The sequence below is a fragment of the Cornus florida genome, unplaced genomic scaffold (genome assembly GCF_030987335.1).
Source record: "Cornus florida cultivar Cherokee Brave unplaced genomic scaffold, ASM3098733v1 CherokeeBrave_3.0.0_Hap2_Chr05, whole genome shotgun sequence".
Lineage (NCBI taxonomy): Eukaryota > Viridiplantae > Streptophyta > Magnoliopsida > Cornales > Cornaceae > Cornus > Cornus florida.
Window position 1 is genome coordinate 13,131,649 of NW_026775575.1, and position 21,505 is coordinate 13,153,153.

General features: G+C 35.4%; 1 protein-coding gene across 1 annotated transcript in view; it reads left to right on the forward strand.

Annotated features, from left to right (window-relative positions):
• The first annotated feature begins 9,846 nt into the window (after positions 1-9,846).
• Positions 9,847-21,505, forward strand: part of LOC132306122 (protein TIC 100) — a 29,706-nt gene continuing 18,047 nt past the window's right edge. The window contains exons 1-7 of the mRNA XM_059803364.1: positions 9,847-10,790; positions 11,166-11,237; positions 11,443-11,532; positions 11,650-11,823; positions 13,118-13,208; positions 13,617-13,682; positions 13,792-13,858. Of these exons, the coding sequence (XP_059659347.1) occupies positions 10,165-10,790; positions 11,166-11,237; positions 11,443-11,532; positions 11,650-11,823; positions 13,118-13,208; positions 13,617-13,682; positions 13,792-13,858 (1,186 nt within the window). The 5' untranslated portion in view covers positions 9,847-10,164. The remainder of the gene's footprint in view (positions 10,791-11,165; positions 11,238-11,442; positions 11,533-11,649; positions 11,824-13,117; positions 13,209-13,616; positions 13,683-13,791; positions 13,859-21,505) is intronic.

Genomic DNA, 21,505 nt, shown 5'->3' on the forward strand with positions numbered 1-21,505 from the left:
TTTAACTTATAACTATATATATATATATATAAACTAACTATACTTATTAATATAATTATTTAATATACTAATAAATATAATATACATATATACCCATATATATATGTACCAACATCCATGGGTAAATATTCGTACCCATTACTATTATTCATATCCGTTCCTTAAAATATACAATAAAATAAAATAATTAAAATCATTCAATCCTAACACAAAATTACAATTAAGCAACACATCAACTAAGCAAGTAAAATCATACAAACAAATTACACCCCATCAAAGCAAGCAAGTCAATTACCACATTAATTAAGACAAATCATTTAAGCACACAATTAAGCAACACATCAACTAAGCAAGTAAAGTCATATAAACAAATTACACCTCATCAAAGCAAGCAAGTCAATTACCACATTAATTAAGACAAATCATTTAAACACACAATTAATGTAAACAATTAAGCAACTAGCCAAATAATCAATTAATTAATTAAAAATGCAAGTAAAAGAAATAAAAAAAATACCAAGACTATCCTTTAAAAATTAGGGGTATTACAATTACAGTCGGATTTACTGGTTAACCAGTGTATATGATGTCTTGAATTGTTCAGCTGTTGATGTAAACCAAGTCAATAGCAAACACATAGTTCCTTCCCGCACAAAGTCGGTTCTCACGGTTGTGTTCATATGGCCCTGAATAACTCCTGGTATTTTATGAGTGCTCTAAAAAACTTAGCCTTCGAAGTTCTCATGGAAGCAGTCCCACTTCACACTCATATAGATGACTTCTTATTAAGAGTATCTTACCATACCCCACTTGAATTTTCAAGGTATAAGAGTCATTAAAAGCATACCTTATCATAATCCTCGCTGTAGGTAGCACTGTCTCATCATAGAAATGGGTAGAAGATTAAATCTTCCCAGTGCTTCTAGTGAGTCATTCAAAATTTCTGTTGTCCATTTGAACCTAGATCTTGGGATCGCCAGTAAACTAGGTTGGGTTTCCATTAAGATGACTCATTAGCTTTCGGCTTTAACTCATTCCCCTCGATGAGCTATACACTTGCTCTCATGTCAAACCTTTTGTAAACGGATCCACTAAATTATCTTTAGACCTGATATAATCTATTGAGATTATCCCACTTGAGAGCAATTGTCTAACGATATTATGTCTTCGAAGTATATGTCGAGACTTACCATTATACATAGTACTTTGTGCCCTTCCAATCGCTGATTGGCTATCACAATGTATACAAATAACGGGCACATGTCTAGGCCAATTTGGAATATCTTCTAAGAAATTACAAAGTCACTCAGCTTCTTCTCCAACTTTATTCAAAGCAATAAATCTAGATTCCATAGTGGATCTGGCAATACAAGTTTATTTTAAAGATTTACAAGATATGACACATCCTCCAATAGTAAAGACATAGCCACTTGTGGATTTAGAATCCTTTGTATCTGATATCCAATTAGCATCACTGTATCCTTCAAGTACCACTGGATATCTTGAATAATGCAATCCATAACTTATAGTATATCTTGAATACCTTAGAACCCTGTTTATCGCAGTCAAATGGTTCTTTCATGGATTACTTGTATATCTACTCAATTTATTAACTAATTATGTTATGTCTGGTCGTGTGAAATTCATCAAATACATTAAGCTTCCTATAATGCGAGAATACTCAAGTTGTGATATACTAGGACCAGTACTTTTCGATAAATGAAGATTTATATCAACAGGATTCTTTACAAGACTACTATCTTCTTTATTAAACTTTTATAATATTTTATCAATATAGTGAGATTGAGATAATACTAGACCATCTGATGCTTTAGAAATCTTGGTTCCTAGTATGACATTAGCTATGCCTAAATCTTTCATATCGAAATTTTTGGTCAACATCTTTTTAGTAGTTTTAATTATAACATTGTTACTACCCATTATTAGCATATCATTCATATATAGGTACACAATGACATATCTATTTAGAGTGTTTTTCACATAAACACATTTATCACATTCATTGATTTTAAAACCATTGAACAACATCACTTTGTCAAAATTTTCATGCCATTGTTTAAATGCTTGTTTTAATCCATATAAGGATTTTACAAACTTGCACACCTTATTTTCTTTCCTTGGAACTATAAAACCTTCAAGTTGTTCCATATAAATTTTATCCTCTAATTCACCATTCAAGAATACAGTCTTAACATCCATTTGATGTATTTCTAAATTTTGTAACACTGCAATAGCAAGTAACAATCTAATGGATGTTATTCTTGTTACTGGTGAATATGTATCAAAATAATCTAAGTCTTCCTTTTGCCTGTATCCCTTAGCAACAAGTCTAGCTTTATATTTATCAATTGAATCATTAGGCTTTATCTTCCTCTTGAAAATCCATGGACAAGGATCACCTCAAGGTTCACATTAGTCCATTTCCTCCATTTTTGTAAGTAAAAGTACATCACAACATTTTCGTAAGGTGCATCCCAATATTTTCCTACTGTGCATCCCAATATTTTTCTACTATGTATCCCAAACATGGGTGACGTGGCCATTTATGGACCACACATTTCAAAATGGAGGAAATGTCACACTATTTTACTGGAGGTAATTTTCACCCGAAAATCCACTGATACCCTAAAGGTTTAGTACAAGGAGAAAGATCCAACAGCTCCCAAGTATGATTTTACATGATGAATTCAATTTCACTATTAATGGTTTCTTTCCATAAAAGAGTTTCAGGAGAAGACATAACTTCGTTATAACTTTGTGGTTCATTTTCTAATATATATATTAAAAAATCAGGAGCAAATGATTTAGACGTTCTAGCTCTTACTACGTTTAACTTCATCCTTATTTCCATCATCTATAGACTCTTGATCTATACACTCTTGATCTATATTCTCTTGTATATTGCTATTATTAATGTCATGATTTCTTTTAAGAGGATTTTTATCTTGTATATTTTTACAATGAAATATATACTCAAAGAAACAAGCATTCCTTGACTCAATAATTGTATTGACATGGATATCAGGAATGTCTGATTTATGCATAAGGAAATGATGTACACTACTATTATGTGTATAACCTATGAAAATACCATCAAAATTTTTGGTCATATCTTAACTTTCTCAGGAATAGGAACCACAACCTTAGTTAGACATCTCCACACATTTAATAAATTATAGGAATGTTATTTACCTTTCCATAATTCATAAGGTGTCACATTTGTTTTCTTTTGAGGTATTTTATTGAGAACATAATTTACAGGGAGCAAATCTTCCCCCAACAAATTATGGGTTAAGCCATAACTTATCAGGATAGCATTCATCATTTATTTTAAGGCACGGTTGTGACGGCCCAAGTTTTGTAAACCCGGTGCGTCAGTGATGACCAAAAGATGACCCGATAATAGATCCGAAATGCGGAAGCGAAAGGTGAAACAACAGTCTCTAGAAATACAATGCATCTCTAAAACACCAATGTGACCCTCAATGAGGTCACGGAACCCAAAGGAAACAAATGCAGAAGTGTCATTTCAAAAACGGACAAAAAGAACCTAGGAGCAAATGGTCAATTTGCAAAAAGTGAATTCAGGTGTTATCGAGCACATCGCTAGAATGACAATGACAAATTAGTCAAGTTCAAAAAAAAGTTTACTCAATTTGGAGTCCGGACGGGGGAGAAAGGTCAAAAACAAAAATGATGTCGTGGCAGCCCGACGAGGACAACCCACTACTGCTGCAACTAAGAGTAAAAACGGGTATCTAAACGGACTTTTTTGGAAAAAGTCAAAGAAGAAACCCCCCCTAAAATCAAGTTTCCTACCTCGATTGCAAACGGAAATAAAAAAAAAATGTATTGTAAAATGCCCAGAATGCCCCCAAGAAAATCAGGTCAAGAGGAAAAAAACTAATTCGAGCTACTGCCTAAGTTTTGGAAATAGGGCTTCGGGAGGTTTTTAAATTGCCTACATTGAAAAATGCAATCTTAAAATTCAACCACAAGACCTCCGGAAGTTTCGGATCGGTCGTGACGATTTTCAAAAAAAAGTCGATGAATAGTACCAACTACATTTGTACTAAAAATTTACAAAACCTGGCAGCAAGGATTTTTCGGAAAAATATTGATTTTTGAGGGCCAAGATGATGTTTTCTGGAAAAACACAAAGAATAAATCCCCCTCAAAATTGAGTTTTCTACATGACTCGCAAGGAAAAATGAAAAAAATGCATTGCGAAATACCCGAAATGCCCCTGGAACAGAATAGGGTAAAACTCCCTAAAAATGCTACTTAGAGTTTTTGTTTCATCAAGGAAGGTATTGTTTGCCAAAGTGAGTATGCAAGTGTATGTAATATGATAAAATAGATGTGCTACAATGGCTTATGGCCTCATTACAATACATTTACAACATTTGACATGTCAAACCTCCAAGTTAGAAAAATTACATTTCATAGACAAATCATGAACATGCTAACACTTGCATGTGAACAAGAATGCTTCTAAAGAAGCTCAACTCAGCAAATCACTCAAGCAATTGCAATCTCCAATCTTGTATCTTGTACCTGAAATATGCCCCAGTATCGTAGGGGTGAGTAACATAAAGCTACTCGTAGGAAATGAGCATGCATCGACCTAAAGTTTTACAAGTTGCATGATTTAATTATTATGGTTCATTCCACCTAACATCTATGTCAAGGTGAGACTCAGGGAGCATCCTAGCTACCTAAGATCATTTCTAACATCAATCACCTCATTCATGCAATTTTAACAACATATGGTCATGCTTACACAAAGCAACCACATAGGAGCATGCTTACACAAAGCAACAACATAGTGGTTCTCAAGGTTATCAACTTGAAGTCTAAAATGCAACATCAACTAAATATAACAATTTAGCATAATTAGAATATCTAATACCACACATTAAGACATAAATTCTCTAGGTTATCAACTAGCAATCTAAAAGTGTGAAATCAACTAAATATATCAATTTAGTATGGATGTACTTAGCAACATCAAATCGCCAATTACCAAAACCACAAGTCACAATTAAACATTGGTTGTCAACTTGGAATTGAATGCGAAATCAAATAGTGGAAGACTTGGACATCACAGCTCGGATTTCCGCCGAGACAGGGCAAATTTGGAGCTATTAACCCCCAGGCAGCCTACCCAACGCGCGAACTTTTGACTTAGAGGACTCTTGTCCCCGTACTAGAGCCAAACCCTAGCCATCACAACTTAACAATGTCCTAAGCAACTCCAAAATAAATAAGTTAACAATTTATATACGTATTAAACAGTACACGAACTACCTTCATGCACAAGTAGGTTGTAACCACACAACACATGCTCTAAATCCACAACAACTATAGGATGACAATGTCGAATCTTCAGAGCGCGATTCGTTACGTGCTATAATAACATCACATGTCGAATCTTCAGTGTGCGATTCCCTACACGCTATAACAATATAATCTAATATTGAAAACATAATTTATAAATCTATTACAAGTCTAAAATCATGCTTCAAACATACTATCAATGCCAATTTCAGGATTTAATCATTAAAGCAATAGAAACGGAATTTAATCAAATAAACTAATTAAATTCCCTAACTTTCAAATCTCAATCAAATGGCCCCTAATCAATGCATATTATACAATATAGCATAGTATATACATACATTCACTAAAATCTCAATTAGGCCAATGGCACAACAAGGTAGAATTTAATTATATTATGATAATTAAACTTCTAAATTTCAAAGCAATTTCAAATGGTCCCAATTTAATATATACTAGTACACAAGTCCTAGTCATCATGATTATCAAGTAAAAAACTTAATTGGGCCAAGGGAACAATTAAATAGATTTTAATTAATCATTTAATTTAAAATCTCTAGATTTTCATACTTGTCCAAATACTCTCAAATTAAAGTATGTTAACAAACATGCTAAGACTTAATTTAAAAGCATACTACAAGTTCATTTCATGAAAAGTATGGCCATGGGATTTAATCTTTCACCAAAGATAAATATGAAATAAAAAGTGCAATTCTTATTCAATTAATCTCAATTTAATATATGTTAACAAACATATTAAAACATGATTTTCTAGCATGCCACAATTCCATTCTAAGTTATAGACATCCTTGTGAATTAAATTTCATACAAATAAATAATTAATACTAATTTTTTCGAGTTAATACAAGGCATGCAATTAAGTTGTATAATCATGCTAAACACTCAATACAACACACACAAAAGCCTAGAACATCCCCTACCTCAATTTGAGATGAAAATCTTAAAAGCCACCAAATGGAAAACCGCTCCGAATCTGACGAAACTTCTAGGTTTTGTCGGGGACTACACCGTGCACATAACCCCCAAGGAAGCCCCATCAAAATCACAACTTGACTTCAAACCCAAACTCAAAGAATGGTCAGAAATGGGTTCTAATAAGGGTGAAAGAAGCGCGTAGTCAACACGAACACTAAACGCAAAGGCCCTTCTATGTTCTGACGAAGGAATGAAGCTCAAAAGAGGAAAGAGAAGGTGGCGGCCTCCCTTGGGCTGCCATGGAAGCTTCAGGTCGTGCAAGAGAGTGGGGAAGATGAAAAAATAAAATATCTCACCCCCCTTTTATAGAAATCTCAAAAAGTGCCCCGAACGGGCCTCGTCGGGTCCGAAAAAGTGAAATTTGAGCAGACGCGCTCAAATGACAAAACTCTGTGAACAAAAAAGATTCAAAATGAGAAAATATAAATAACGGAAGAAATGGCGTCAAAAATCGAGTCCCGAGCAGAAAGTTATGCCCCAAACAAGTTTGACACTAACTGGGGCGAAAAACTCTGAAACTGGAAAACAATGACCAGAATGAATTTCTAAGAGTACACGACTCGACGAAAAGTGAAAATGAATCCCGTACGAGGATCCAGGCTCAAAATAAGGCATTTAGCAATAACTTTTATTAATTGCACAATGGCCCCTCCAAAAAGTGAAAATGCACTAATGCCCAGAATGAAAATATTTTCTTAAAAACCCCTGAAATAAAATATCTTCAAAAGATATTTATGAAAAACACCCCAAGAAAAGAAAATAATTTCAAAAAACTTTTCATCCATGCCCCTATGGACACCGGGAGCAACCAGAGTACTTTCTTGCAAAAGTAAAGATACGTATTTCGTGGAAACCACTCAAGATGGAGATACATGAAGTCAAAAACCAACTTCGAACACAAGAAGTGTGGTTACGCCAACAAAGTGTCAAATGGGGAAAAGACAAAATAGGGAAAAGGACGAAATAGGGAAAAAGACGAAAAGTGAATAGTATCAAAAAATGAAAAATATGGAAACGACTCGGTCCTCAAAGGAAGTTGTCAATCCACAGAAAAGAGTCTCAGAAATCACTCCAGAGCACTCGAGACGACACTAAGTGAAGAGGAACTGAACTCAAAAAGGAACAACAACGGAAAAAAAATATCCGTGAAAATCCGGGTCATTACAACGGTTTTTGCGTTCAATAACACCATTCTGTTGAGGTGAATAAGGAGTAGTAGTTTGGTGAATAATACCATGTTCTGAACAAATGTCAACGAATGGTGTTTTGTATTCACCACCTCTATCACTTCTAAATACCTTTATCTTTTTGTCAAGTTGATTATCAACTTTATTCTTGTAATGTTTAAACATTTCCAAGGCTTTATCTCTGTTTCTTAGCAAGTATACATAACAGTATCTTGTGCAATCATCAATAAGAGTAATAAAATATTTTTTCCCACATCTGGTTAACATAGATTTAAAGTCACAGATATCACTGTGAATTAATGCTAGAGGTTCAGTACGTCGCTCTATGGAGTGAAATGAGGTTCTAGTTAGTTTTGCTTCTATACAATTTTGACACTTTTAATTTAAACCAATACTAATTTTAGGTATAGAATCTATGTTAATTAATCTGTGAATCATATCATACTTAACATGTCCTAACCTACCATGCCACACATCAGATGACTCAATCATATAAGCAGAAACATTAACTTTATTATTATTAATAACTTTGGGTACAACAGTAATTTCATTGAATTTGAATAATCCATCACTTAGGTACCCTTTACCCACATACACCCCATTCTTAGTAAGTACAAACTTATTAGAAACAAAGACCAGTTTGAACCCATTCTTGCTTAAGAGTAATCCGGAGACTAAGTTCTTCCTGAGATGTCTGGTACATACAGCACATTATTTAGAGTGAGCTCTTTCCCCGAGGTCATTAGTAGCTTAATCTTTCCTTGTCCTTCAACCTTGGCAGTAGAAGAGTTCCACACGTAGAGTTGTTCTCCATTATCTATAGCTTCATAGGTAGTGAACATCCTATTTTATGAGTAAACATGACGAGTAGCCCCTGTGTCCACCCACCATTCTCTATTGTTGCTCACCAGGTTGATTTTAGAAACCATAACTGAAAGATTTAGCTCTGACACATCAGCTGTCAATTTATCTTCCTCAGCAATGTGCACCTCAGTGGTCTTTTTCTTGGAGTCATGTTGTGTTTTGCGGCTACGACAGTCTTTAGCTTAGTGTCCTAACTTGCTGCATATGTAGCACTTCCCGTTGAACCTCTTGTAGCTTCATTGGCTGGGACCTTCTCCAGAGTGCTTCCTCTTCTTATTTTCCTGTACAACTTTCCCTACATTTGCCTTTGACACCAATAAAGAATTCCCAACTTTCTTTTCAGATGTGCGGTTATCTTCTTTAATCCTTAGCCTGATAATCAGGTCATCGAGCCCTATTTTCTTGCGTTTATGCTTCAAGTAATTTTTGAAATCTTTCCAAGTAGGCGGTAATTTTTCAATGATTGAAGCCACTTGAAAAGATTCACTTAAAGTCATATTCTCAGTATGTATCTCATATAGGATCAGTTGGAGCTCCTGCACTTGGCTCATGACAACCTTGGAGTCTATCATTTTGAAGTCTAGAAAGCGTCTGACCACGAACTTCTTCAAACCGGAATCCTCTGTTTTATACTTCTTGTCTAGTGACTCTCATAACTCTTTAGCAGTATTTTTTGGACTGTATATTATATAAAGTGTTGTCCAATCCATTGAGGATGTAGTTCTTGCATAGGAAATCTCATACTTCCATGCATCAACAGCTCCTAACTTTGTAATATCAGTCTCTCCCTCTTGTAGCACTAGGGTAGTCTCAGTTAGGAACTTGATTAAATTCAGAGTTGTAAGGTAGAACATTATTTTTTACTGCCGCCTTTTAAACTCCTACCCATTAAATTTTTCGGGCGTCTCCCCATGACTTGCGGGAATATTAGGCATAGTAGTAATTGTACTTGTCATTCGTCTCTTATATATGAAATATACAGATCACAAATCAATTTACAACAATATAATAACAACAATAATATTGCAATATAATAATAATAATAATATTTAAATAATTAATACTATAGTAAAAGTAGAATCTGTATTAAGGTTGTTGTTTAAGATATATGGTCTAAATATATCATATATTACTATTTAAATATTATGCAAAAATATAATGTATATTTATATAATTATTATTATAAAACAATAATATATATATATATATATAAATTTTTTATTATAAAATATAGTTATATATAATAAAATAAAACTAAACAAAAAATCAAACAATCTGCAAATAAGTGGAGGATAGAATTTAGTTCTATATTTTTAAAGGTAGATTCATCTAGCTACAGTTGGCTGACGTCTACCTTCTAAGATATAAAGAGTTTTCTTCTTCCGGTAATAGGACTGCAAACCCAAAAAATAGGCCAACTAACTTGGTGTAGTATTCTCTCTACAAGTTGGTGTAGGCTACGGCTATATGAATGCAAGAAGAGAAGTCAATTCGGAGTAGGACAAGAAGTATTTTGAATTGGTGTCAATTGCAAATGATTCCAGAGGGGGTTTATTTTTATTTTTATTTTTATTTTTATTTATATTTATTTTCAAACCCTATTTACATTTTCCAGGCATGAAATAGCGCGTTAACTTTGACAAGAGCTGCGTAAGGTATCTGTGTATTTAAACACCTTATCTTCTTCTCGACACTCTCTCTCTGGGAAACTCAGCTAATCTTCTTCAACTCTCTCAAACTCTGCGAGCAACTGAAAATGGCGGACGAAAAAGCAAACCCACAAATTGAATTACAAAATGAGTCAAACCCAGAAGACCCTTTTGCAGAAAAAGCCTCACCAGCTTCAGATGACTCGGACTCAGACTCAGACTACGACTCCGATGATTCATCCGAGTCAGACCGCGAAGTCTACACCAGGCTTGGCGAAGCTGACAACGACGACATCCCCGAGGACGACGACTCGGTCGAATCGAACGTGAAGCGTTTCATGAGAGTTCTCAGAAGCAAGCGAATGAGGAAAGAGCAAGAAGAGGAAGACAAAGAGACGGTGTACCATGAGGACTTGTTTGATTTTCCGAGAGATCCAGAGAACTGGAGAGAGGAGGATTTGAAGGAGCTTTGGGCCGATGCTCCGGTTAAGATGACCAAACCCGGTTGGGACCCGAATTGGGTTGACGAAGATGAGGTGGATGTGTTGAGGGAGGAGATTGAGGCCGGTAGAGACCCTCCAATTGCACCCTTTTACTTGCCGTATCGGAAGTCTTATCCGGCCATACCCGATGATCACTATGATATATCCAATCCAAAATCTGTTATTGAAGAACTGGATAGGATTGAGGAGTTCTTGAAGTGGGTCAGCTACATTTTCCCTGATGGGAGCTCGTAAGTGTCAAGTATTCCCATATTTTTTTATTCACTTCATGTTCTACATCACATTCTTATACTACATTGTTGTCTCTGTTACCACTCTGACTGTTGTGCAATTTTGATTGAATAAGTAGGAATTTTGATAAATATCAATCTTTTTATTTTAGTTTTATCAAGGGTTGTTGATATTTTTTCAAATTGTGTTGCTTTTAAATCATAGGAACAAATGAGAAAGCAATTTTTTGTTGTCAAAGATCGAATTAGGAATATGAAACTGGTAGGATTGCTGAATCACAGAGGGTGTGAACGCAGTTTGTACTTTGAAATTCGCATATAAAGCATTTTCTCCCTATAACTCCTTCCATCACTGATCTCTTCTTTTCATTCAAGGTATGAAGGTACTGTTTGGGATGACTTGGCTCATGGAAAAGGAGTTTATGTAGCTGAACAAGGGCTGGTCAGGTTTGTGTATTCTTAGTTTTCGCATCCATGACTTACTGAACTGTTGTATATAGTTACGACTCTTTTCTTTATATATTTTTCTCAGATAGAATAGTATATGATCTTGTAAGTTACTGCTAGTTCGCAATGAATGCATTTATTCTTTTGAGAAAGATGTCAGTTTTTATCATGTAAAGATTTCTTACATGACAATTACTGCTTATAGGTATGAAGGTGAATGGCTGCAAAATAACATGGAAGGTCATGGTGTTGTTGAAGTTGATATACCCGATATAGAACCTGTTCCAGGTTCGAAGTATGTTTACGATCCCCATCTCCACAATAATGTAGTCATGCCATACCTCATTGATTAGAGTCGGAGCAGTTGTTGACAAAATGATTCTTATTGAGTTTCCCTTATTCATTTTGCCAGGCTTGAAGAAAAAATGCGCGCTGAAGGGAAAATAATATCAAGAGATTTCATGTCCCCACAAGACAGAGAATGGTTGGAGATGGATATTGAAGATAGTATTCGTTTAGCGGGGGGAACGTATGAGATTCCTTTTTATGAAAGCAACGAATGGATTAAACAATTTGGGAGGAAACCGTGAGTTTTAGTTTCCATAGCTCATTTCTCTTTTTGTGTCTTTTCAAAATAGTCACTTCTATTCTATTTGATATCCTATTTAATTTTAAATTTGATGCCTTCATTAAATTATGGTTCGGCTCTGTTGTCTCTCTGTGACGTTTGCAATCCCATGTTAACTGTAAACGTAGTTTTTGAAGCTTTTATATTAAATTGTGATGCTCACGCTGTTTGAGAAGTTTTTCATATATTGATTTGATGGATTTTCAGCCCTTTGTATCTCATTTTAAAATTAATGTACCTTTTTCCTTCTAACATTTCCAGTTACATTTGTTGATATGGAATTGCAAGTAGTTTTTATATTTTAAATATCTTCCCACAACAAATTCAATGGAATTGGGTTTACTTATTGAGAAAAAGATTTTTTTTGGAATATATAGCTATTAACTAAGCTTGCAATGGTAATGCTGTGATACTATTTATGATATGTAGGAAGACAAGTGCTGAGTCAATATGTATTACAATCCTCTTGGCATGTTTTGATCACTACAGTTGGGAGTCAACTTATCATATTATCAGTTCCCTGAATGTTTTTCCACAAGAAAATTGACGATGAAGTTGGTGCTTTTCTTAGATAAGGTGATGGCATAATAATAAATGATTCAGGGAAAAATATAAAATATTCTAGAAGTACGGAAATCAAGTTAATATATATTCAGGCAAACTTGGTCGCATAATTTGTATCTTATTGGAAATTTAGTGTTTCTAATTTCTTTCCGGCTTAATATTCTCTGACAACACACACTCTGCAGTTGGCATTTTTAGGCTCAAGCATGACTTCAATTGGTTAATAGTATGTATAGAGTTTGTAGGTTCTGCTCCACTTTTACCACCTTTCAGTTTCGTGAATTTTGCACAGAATAATAGAGAGAAGAAGTCATATTCTGTATTGCTGTGTAAAACTAATATATAATAATACAGTACAAAAGAATAAAATATGCCCTAAACTAACTAAAGCATGGAAAGTACAATAGTGCCCTTAGTAATAAAATAACTCCTCTAACAAGTTAGTCACTTATTAAATGCAAATTTTTAATTTTCTGAAGTTGGAGTGGCACTGTGGCAGTCATGACTCAAACTTCAGAGCAACAGAAACAGTATCAAGAATAAGGTTTTGTTTGGTTTTGTTTTTCACTTTAATTTCCAGATCATGAAAATTTTGTCTTCTTTGTTATTGTGGACACAAGCATATGAACTTCTTTGCTAAAAAATTATTCTGTAAGGATTTTTTTTCATAATATTCACTTGATTCCAGGGAGAAAGGTCGCTACCGCTACGCTGGTCAATGGAAGCATAGTAGAATGCATGGGTGTGGCGTATATGAAGTCAATGAACGTACAATATATGTAAGCACATGAAAGATGCATCATTACTTGTCTAAACATCTCTCTTCACAAAAGTTTGTAGGCCCACTTTCCACATGAATCATATAGAAAGGTCAAACTTGGAAATGACATAATGTTTAAAACTAAAAAATATATATTGCTCTTAGTTTTCTATAGATGTAAAGATACATGTTTTCTACTAGTGCCATCCAGAAGAAAGTTAAAAAAAAATTGGAGTACCCTACATGATATTTGAACAATAGGTGGTGTGAAAATATAAGACATCTCACTAATTTTAGGTTGAGAACATCCAAGTATGGTTACAACTTTAATTATGTAATGTTTGGATCAAAAAACACAAATCTTATCTCACTGTTTAATTTATTTAATAAATGTTATAGAACGATGACTTCTATGTTCAATATGTAGGGCCGATTCTACTTCGGAGAGCTTTTACAGGAGGAATCTACTGGCTGTGATGAGAATACTTCAGCGGTATCTTTAGAACTTAACTCTTTCATCTCTCTTTCTCCGATACACCCCCTTCCTCCACCGGGGATTTTGGGAAGTTATTGCTTTTTTGCCTGATGAAATGGTCTTTCAGTTGCATGCAGGTATAGCCGAAGTGGCTGCTGCTAAGGCTAGGATGTTTATTAACAAGCCTGATGGAAGTATGTTCTTCTAACCTTTTTATTTATTTATTTTATGTTTTTGTTTCTTATAAAATTATGGCCTCTAACACTAGAATTTATGTTTAATAAGAAAAGCTTGTCCATTCATGAAAGATGGCGTTATGTAGACAGTGATGGAGCCATGAGTGTTTACTTTACAGAGGCAACGTTTTGGAAGCATTGCATAATCACCTCATTATCAACAACGCTAAATATGTCCTTTTCAATCTTCTACCAAATCCTACATTGGATTTCTTCACAATATTTATAGCAGAAAATTCCCTTTTGACAGTGACGACCACAATAAGTAGGATAAATGCCAAGGTTGCCAGCAAAAAACTAATGGATATACCTCTTTTTATTTTAACTTTTTTGTTTCAACTACATTTTTGTACAAGATTGCTGTTCCCTTTTCAATATTGAGAACTCACTGCTTGGGCATATATCAATAATGTTGCAAGTCTCAAGTTGATCACCAAATACCATAAGCCTGAATGCAGATTTTTGTTGTTGTTGATAATAAGCAAGGGATATTTGTTTTTGCTTGTGAAAGATGAGAATGAATCATCAGGAGATAGACATGCCACACAAAGAAGCAACTCCTTTTCCTTGGCGAAAACAACTATTTAGTCCTTGAAGTTCTATATCCATGATAGTATAAAGTAACAACATGATAGTGATGCAAATTTGTGACTTGTTGAGCTTTACGTCGTGGTCATCATCGAGTTAGAAACATATCTTTCAGGAGCATCAATGATTTAATATTATGTTTCTCACAAAAATAGGAAACTTCATCGAGTATAGAATCCACCTATGCTTGCTCTTTATTTGTTGTTGTTGCTTCCATACTTTAACCAAGGACATGACATTTACAATATTTTTATCGTTGTTTTGTATTGCCTTGGACAATTCATATGTCATTCTCAAATACAGTTTTCGATAGATGTTTACTAAATATGAAATTAAATGATTGCATTTACTTCAATAAATTATTTGGTTAATATCTTTGTTCAGAATTTGACATATCATTTGCGACTAAAGTACACCAATTACAAATGAGAACATTTAAGAGTAGGATTATGATTTAAGCCTTCCTCACTTGAAAGCTCGCCATTGTTGATTGCTGTCAAGCAGTTTCGCTTTCTTTGAGAAGTGCACTGTTGGAACTGGGTTGGAACGCCAAGCGGCTCTAGATTCAGGGGCTCTAGCTATAGCCGAACACGAGGGAAAGACCATTCTGACTCCTTTTGTAATAAGCACTTTAAGTTCATTGAACTCGTCTTATGTATTAGTGGCCCCATATAATCTTGCCTACACAATCTAAAAATATTCAGTCCATGTCTAGAAGATAATTCATCAATCATCATCTTAAGTGAGAGTGATAGTATTGCTAACATGTTTGATGCCTAACAAATTGCTCAATTACATTTACATATTCATTCTTCTCCAACATAACACAAATTACACAATACAACCTTTTGCTCCTTTGTTAATATGCCACATGATTCAACAATCAAAAGCCGCCAATTTCTCCAGTAATATCATTGGTGGTTTCAACTGCAATGACATTTACAATGTGGGTATGTTTGGCAGCACCGTGATGGAGCCTTGGAATTGGAATTGGGAGCTCCAATCCCAAATCCATTGTTTGGTTGCTACCAACTAAGACAAAATTGGGATTGAATTACAATTCTAAATATCCCAATTACACAGTTTGAATCCCATAATTTGAGCTGAGATTTGAAATACCAAATAAACATAGGATAGGTCCACGATTGAAACGTCTCTCTCTGGTTTCTCTCTCTCCATCTTGACAGTCCTTCGGCGTACATACGAAGCTCAAGACGGCAACGGAATATGTGCCTCCGATGGCAGCTATGCTGACAGCGGCCTTGATCTGGTCATTAACCTGAGTTTTTCTCTTGCCCTTTCTCTTCCTTTGTGCACTGACCGCCATCGGTTCCGGATTGTCTACGAATAGCCATTGATAAACTGTTACCAATGGCTATTTGCTTGGTGTGTCAACAATTAGACTTCAGGGTTTGTTCTTTGGTTCTGGCCTTGCTCAGCTTGTTTGGTGACTTTGGTCCATTTATTTTTCGGCTTTGTTTGGTCCAAGACCTTTTGTACATATCTTTTGTAATTGCTGGATTTTTTTGGATTTTTTTTTCTCTCTCATTATAGACATTCATATGAAAACTAATTGTTATAGGTATATACAAATACTTTTATTTATATATGTATATTTGTTAATTTGATATAAGTGTGTATGTCTATGTAAGTGTATGTATAATTGTATATATATATAATTTTATCTACACATACATATTTATTTACACTAATTAATTATTTTTAATTCAATTCCAAATCATAATTTATCCAAACAATAAAACTAGTATTGAAATTCAATGGCACTTTAATTCCAAAGTTTACCCAAACAAAAGATTAGGAATTGTATTGGTGGGATTGCAATACCATGAAATTGCAATCCTAATGCAATCGCAATCCAATCCTAATTCGGCGCAACCAAACATAGCCTGTCTGTTTTTGAAAACTCAGATGTTGTTGATTTGAGATTTTCAGGAACTTTATTTCACACAATGATTCTAATATCTTCATTATAATATAAGAAAAATATGCTCAATAAAGTTCCTTGGTTGCTTGAATCCTAAAAGTCATAGATTTTGTGAAATGCGGGCCCTTGTAGTAAAAGAAATCAAATTCTATCCATTAATGCATTCAAGAGAGTTCATCCAACTTGAGCTTGGGCTGATTGCTTGAAGAAAATTGTAAGAAGATGTATCATTTTTGGTTCAAATTTGGTTGTAAGCACTATTGGGGATTTTGAAATATTTCTTTCTTCTAATTTGAAACCATTTGTCTACAAAGGAGTCACCACCCGCTTGATCTCCAATATTTGGTCTGGAAAGATGGCATCATGTGCAAACTGCAACACTCTTCCTATGCTATGTTTTGATTAATTATAATATTCACTAAACTAAGTAGGGTTGAACCATCGTGACCCTTCTCCAAATTTATTGCATGGAGAAGTATGGCTTTTAGATTGGCAAGGACTATTTTTGCAGATACACTTTACAAATCTCATTTCGGATATTAGGATTGGTTTTGCGGTCCAGAATCTATCTGAAGATTGCCAAGTTGATTTGTACACGACTTTGCTTTGAACCTCTTTAATATTCTTTTGAGATATTTCTCCATCACTGGTCCAAAATTGAGTTTATATATTTGTCCGTAAGCAAAGTTCTAATAAAATCATATCTTCATGAAATAAGATCAAGAAAGAAGCCCTGATATGAGATAAGTAGTCCAAAGAAGTTCCTTAAATTAGGGAAATTAAAAGTGCATCAGTAGCAACAATTGGAGCTACATCATGACAAAATGTGGTTTTACTGCTCAATCCTCCTCGTGGCCTAAAACTATAACTGGGTTGGCGAGAAAATGGAATGGGAAAGGTTTGCAGAAAGAATTGGGAAACTTTGTTTTGCAGCTTCTGTATATAATATTGGAAGGAAAGGAATAATAGAATATTCCTTCACAAGTCCAGGTCTAGCACTGTCATTCAACATGACATTGTCTTTGGTGTGAGAACCAAGTTGCTTACATATTGACTGTGAAGCCGAAGCATCAGAATATATAGGTTGTTAGTCAGTGGGATATTGCAGAAGCAGTGAAATTCAGTTAAATAAAATTTCTTGCTCAGCGTTGCTGTCTTTTCTGATGGAGTGGGTTCTGTTATTAAATGGTCTCTCTGGATTGTTTAGTCCTATGACTAATATGCTTGTTTTGCACTGCAATTTTGTTTCATTTGTTGACTGGGTTTGCTGGTCTTTTTGAGTTTGCTTGATATGCTGTAGTTGTTCCTTTTGTGGACTGTTGTTGTTGGGTTTTTTGTAGTTTGTCTTGGTAAAGGAGTTGCTTTTTTTCCATAGGTAAAGAGGAAAATAATATATGAAACAATGATGTACATGGCCAGAAGCAAAGGCATACCTTAGCAATACAAGGACAAAGTCCAAAAACAAAAGCAAAATGAGGTTATTAAAGCCAACAAAACAAACTAAGAAGCAACAACATCAAAGCAATTATAACAGTGCTTCAGTAATGATACTGGAAGTGTCCATAACGTCCCACCAAATCAGTCTGGCAACTACTACTGAAAGTCTGCCAACATGTTGGTGGAATCTAAAATTTCTCTTCCTCCAAATGTGCCATAAAGCTGTAGAAAATAGTCTTCTGTGCAATCTGTGCCTGGTGCACTTAGAACCAAAAGCTGTTAGAAACCAACTAGCAATATGCTGAACAGAAGAAAAAGTAGGCATATTCCAATGTAAAAGATCTCCAAATCAGGCCAAAATATCCCTTGCAAAATGACATCCAGCAAAAAGGTGATCCACAAGAAGCTTTTCCTTGCTTCTAAGTGCTAAGAGAAACACCTTCTCTTAGTCTTCCTTGGGCCACACCAGCCCTTACAAGATTTGAATAAGATTGTTGAAGTACAAGATGATCTCTCTTAGATCTAAAGGACAAGATTCAGCTCACTCTAGAGTATGTATGAATAAATTGAAGCTCAATACTCTTTGTAGATATGGAGTATGTGTATGATGATAAAAAGGTTCTATGATTGCAAGAATATCTTTCTCAAGGAATGCAATGACCTTTTATGAAGATCACAAGTCATTATATAGACTTTCAGATGTCTCTGATATGTATTCTAGCTGTTGGACACACACTTCGAGGAAAAATGGCCGTTTGAAATTTGAATTTTCGAAGGTTCGGTCATCCGAAATAAATCACTCTTGAGGTTCGGTCGACCGAATTGGTTTGAGGTTGATCGCTAGGCTTGGTTCGGTAGACCGATGAAAAACTCCCTTTGTTTCGGTCGACTGAAACTCCTTCCTCCTTTGTTCTAAAACATTCTGTGAGAATCGGCTCTGCTGATTCATTTGCCTCTTTAGTTTCGGTCGTCTGAAACTCAAGTGATGTTCTTTCATTTGCTAGGTTCGGTAGACCGAAATATAATGGTCCTGAGTTTCGGTAGACCGAAATATAATGGTCTTGAGTTTCGATAGACCGAAATTACTTAGAAGTTTTGATCCAAGCTTTTTGATAGAATCGGTCGACCAGTTTAAATTATCCCTTCCATTTCGGTCGACCGAAATGGAATTTATATTTTAGGAACATGTTTTGATGATGTTTAAACTTGGTCCAATGATCCTTAAACCTAATAAGTGAGTTTCTATGTATGATTATGAGAATGTGAGCTTCAAGATGTTCATACATGCTTTAACAAAAGTTTCCTAAAAACTCACCATCTTAGCTAACCCCATTGATGAGATCTTGATAACTTCTCTTGAATCTTGATTCCTCTTTGTCATATCTTGATGATGCTTTTTCCTTTGAGCTTTAATTTGTAATGACTTGTCTTGATGAATACTTTTGATCTGTAATTTTGCTCAAGGTAGACATTAGTACAAATAGAACATTATTAATGAATTATGATCATCAAAATCCTTAGATTCAAGGTCAATAATCTCCCCCTTTTTGATGATGACAATTCATTGATGTGTTCGTCAAATGAGAATAAAAAGTGTGAACAGTTCTCCCCCTATCAATGTGCATAGTTTTTAAAAGTGAGGATATACATATAAGAGATTTACAAATCTCCCCCTTTCCTTGTGCAGTCATCTAAACATTATTAGCAAGACATATATAAAGCATGTATGCATGTATAAAAAAAATCAAGACAATGTATTTGAAAACATGCAATTCATAAATACCAAAAACATGTATTTCCATTTGATTCATGAATTCAAAGTACAGTCAAGTCAAAGATCACATCAAAATATCTACACCATTTCACTACCCTATTCACAACTTCATAATTATATTACCCATATTTTTGACCACCTTAACTGTCATAACTACAATTTCAACATCATTTCTCCCCCTTTGTCATTCATCCGGGGGGGGGGGGGGGGGGGGGGGCATCAAAAGTGAGGAAGTCCCGTAACTCGAAGATCAGCGAGGTTGTGCTTGATAACGTCGACTTCGTTTGCTACCTCTTCAACTCGTTTGCGCAACTCGAAGATCAGCGAGGTCGTGCTTGATAACGTCGACTTCGTTTGCTACCTCTTCAACTCGTTCGCGCAAGGCGAGAATGTGGTCCTTATTTTCCTTTTCAATGGCAATTTGCTCTTTTGCAAGACCAATACTCTCAAGGAGAAGCTCACGGAGGGACCTTTCTTCGGAAGGAGGGATATTTATAGATTCTTGTTGTTCTTCCTCTTCTTTGCCTTCTTCTCCTCATCCTCTACTTCCTCTTCTCTATCTTCATCACCACCCTCTTCAGCACCTCCTGCTTGGTGCTCTGCCATGACAATGTCTTGGCCTTCATTTGGCGGAACTCCAAACTTAGGGTCATACCAAATGTTGGCTTCGGATTTTTTTAAACCCATTCGAGTTAGCAATTCTCTGTCGAATCTGTAGAGATTGGTAAACTCCTTTTTATCCTCTCCTTCTATTCGCACCTTGTATGCTCTGAAGATTAGGGTAAGAGGCATGGCATAGATAGGTGTGTTTTCTCCTTTTTAATGCAATCTTGCATGTGGTGAAAGATGATGAAGGAGAGATCAAACTGCTTTCCGTTTAGGACACACCATATGAGAAAAGCTTCCATAAACGACACATCCGAGCGTCCGCCGGATTTTGGAAGGATGGTATGGATGATAACATGATAGATGAGACGGGCTTGTACGGTTAACTAACTTGCAAAAATCTTGTCAGTGTTTTCAGTAGGGAAGTGGCTCATTTGTTGGACTGCTTGGAGAGGATCAAACTCTTCTCCATGATACCAATTATAGGATGTAAAGTAGGTGATATCGCCGTGAGGAATTTTGAGAATGCGGCGTATACTGGACAAGGTAAGGTGAATGTGAGTGCCTACAACGAAGGAATCGTATGTATGTTGCCCTAGTTCTTTCTCCAGATGAGTGTAAAACAACCTTACAAGCTTAGGGTAGTAAGGGACTTTGAGTGATACAAATTCACTTAAGCCTATAGCATCAAACAGTGAGAAAGTATGTCGAATCAATGCTTCATTTTCATTATTATCGAAATTTTTTCCCTTTTCAACTATCTTATGGAGGAATCGGGTTTCATAGACTTCCTTGAACTCGGGTTCACGGAAAAGACGCATATTTGGAGCGGGATAGGAATCGGAGTGCTCAGGGTTTGGTGGATTAGACCCTTCGGCATCCATATCATGAGAATGCCTAGTCGTTTTTCTAGGTTTCTATCAGTTCTAGAAGGATTTTTTCGGGAAGCCATGGGTTCTTTTCAGAAGATGAGGAATTTTGTGAGATAGATGACAAAGTTATGTGCAACGCAATCTAACTTAGAATGATGCAACAGAGATAGATAATAGCAGAAAAGAAACCTGATGAAGAAATGATTGATTTGAAGTGAGTGAAGTGCAACTTACCTTGATAGCGAAGAGAGAGAGAGTGAGAGAGGGTTCGCAGTCTCCTTTTGAGAACAAGAGAGAGAGAGAGAGGGTTTTGAGATTGAAAACAAAATGGGATTTGCGGGCCTCTTTAAACTCAGATTTGGGCCTTACGAGTTGGGGCCCCG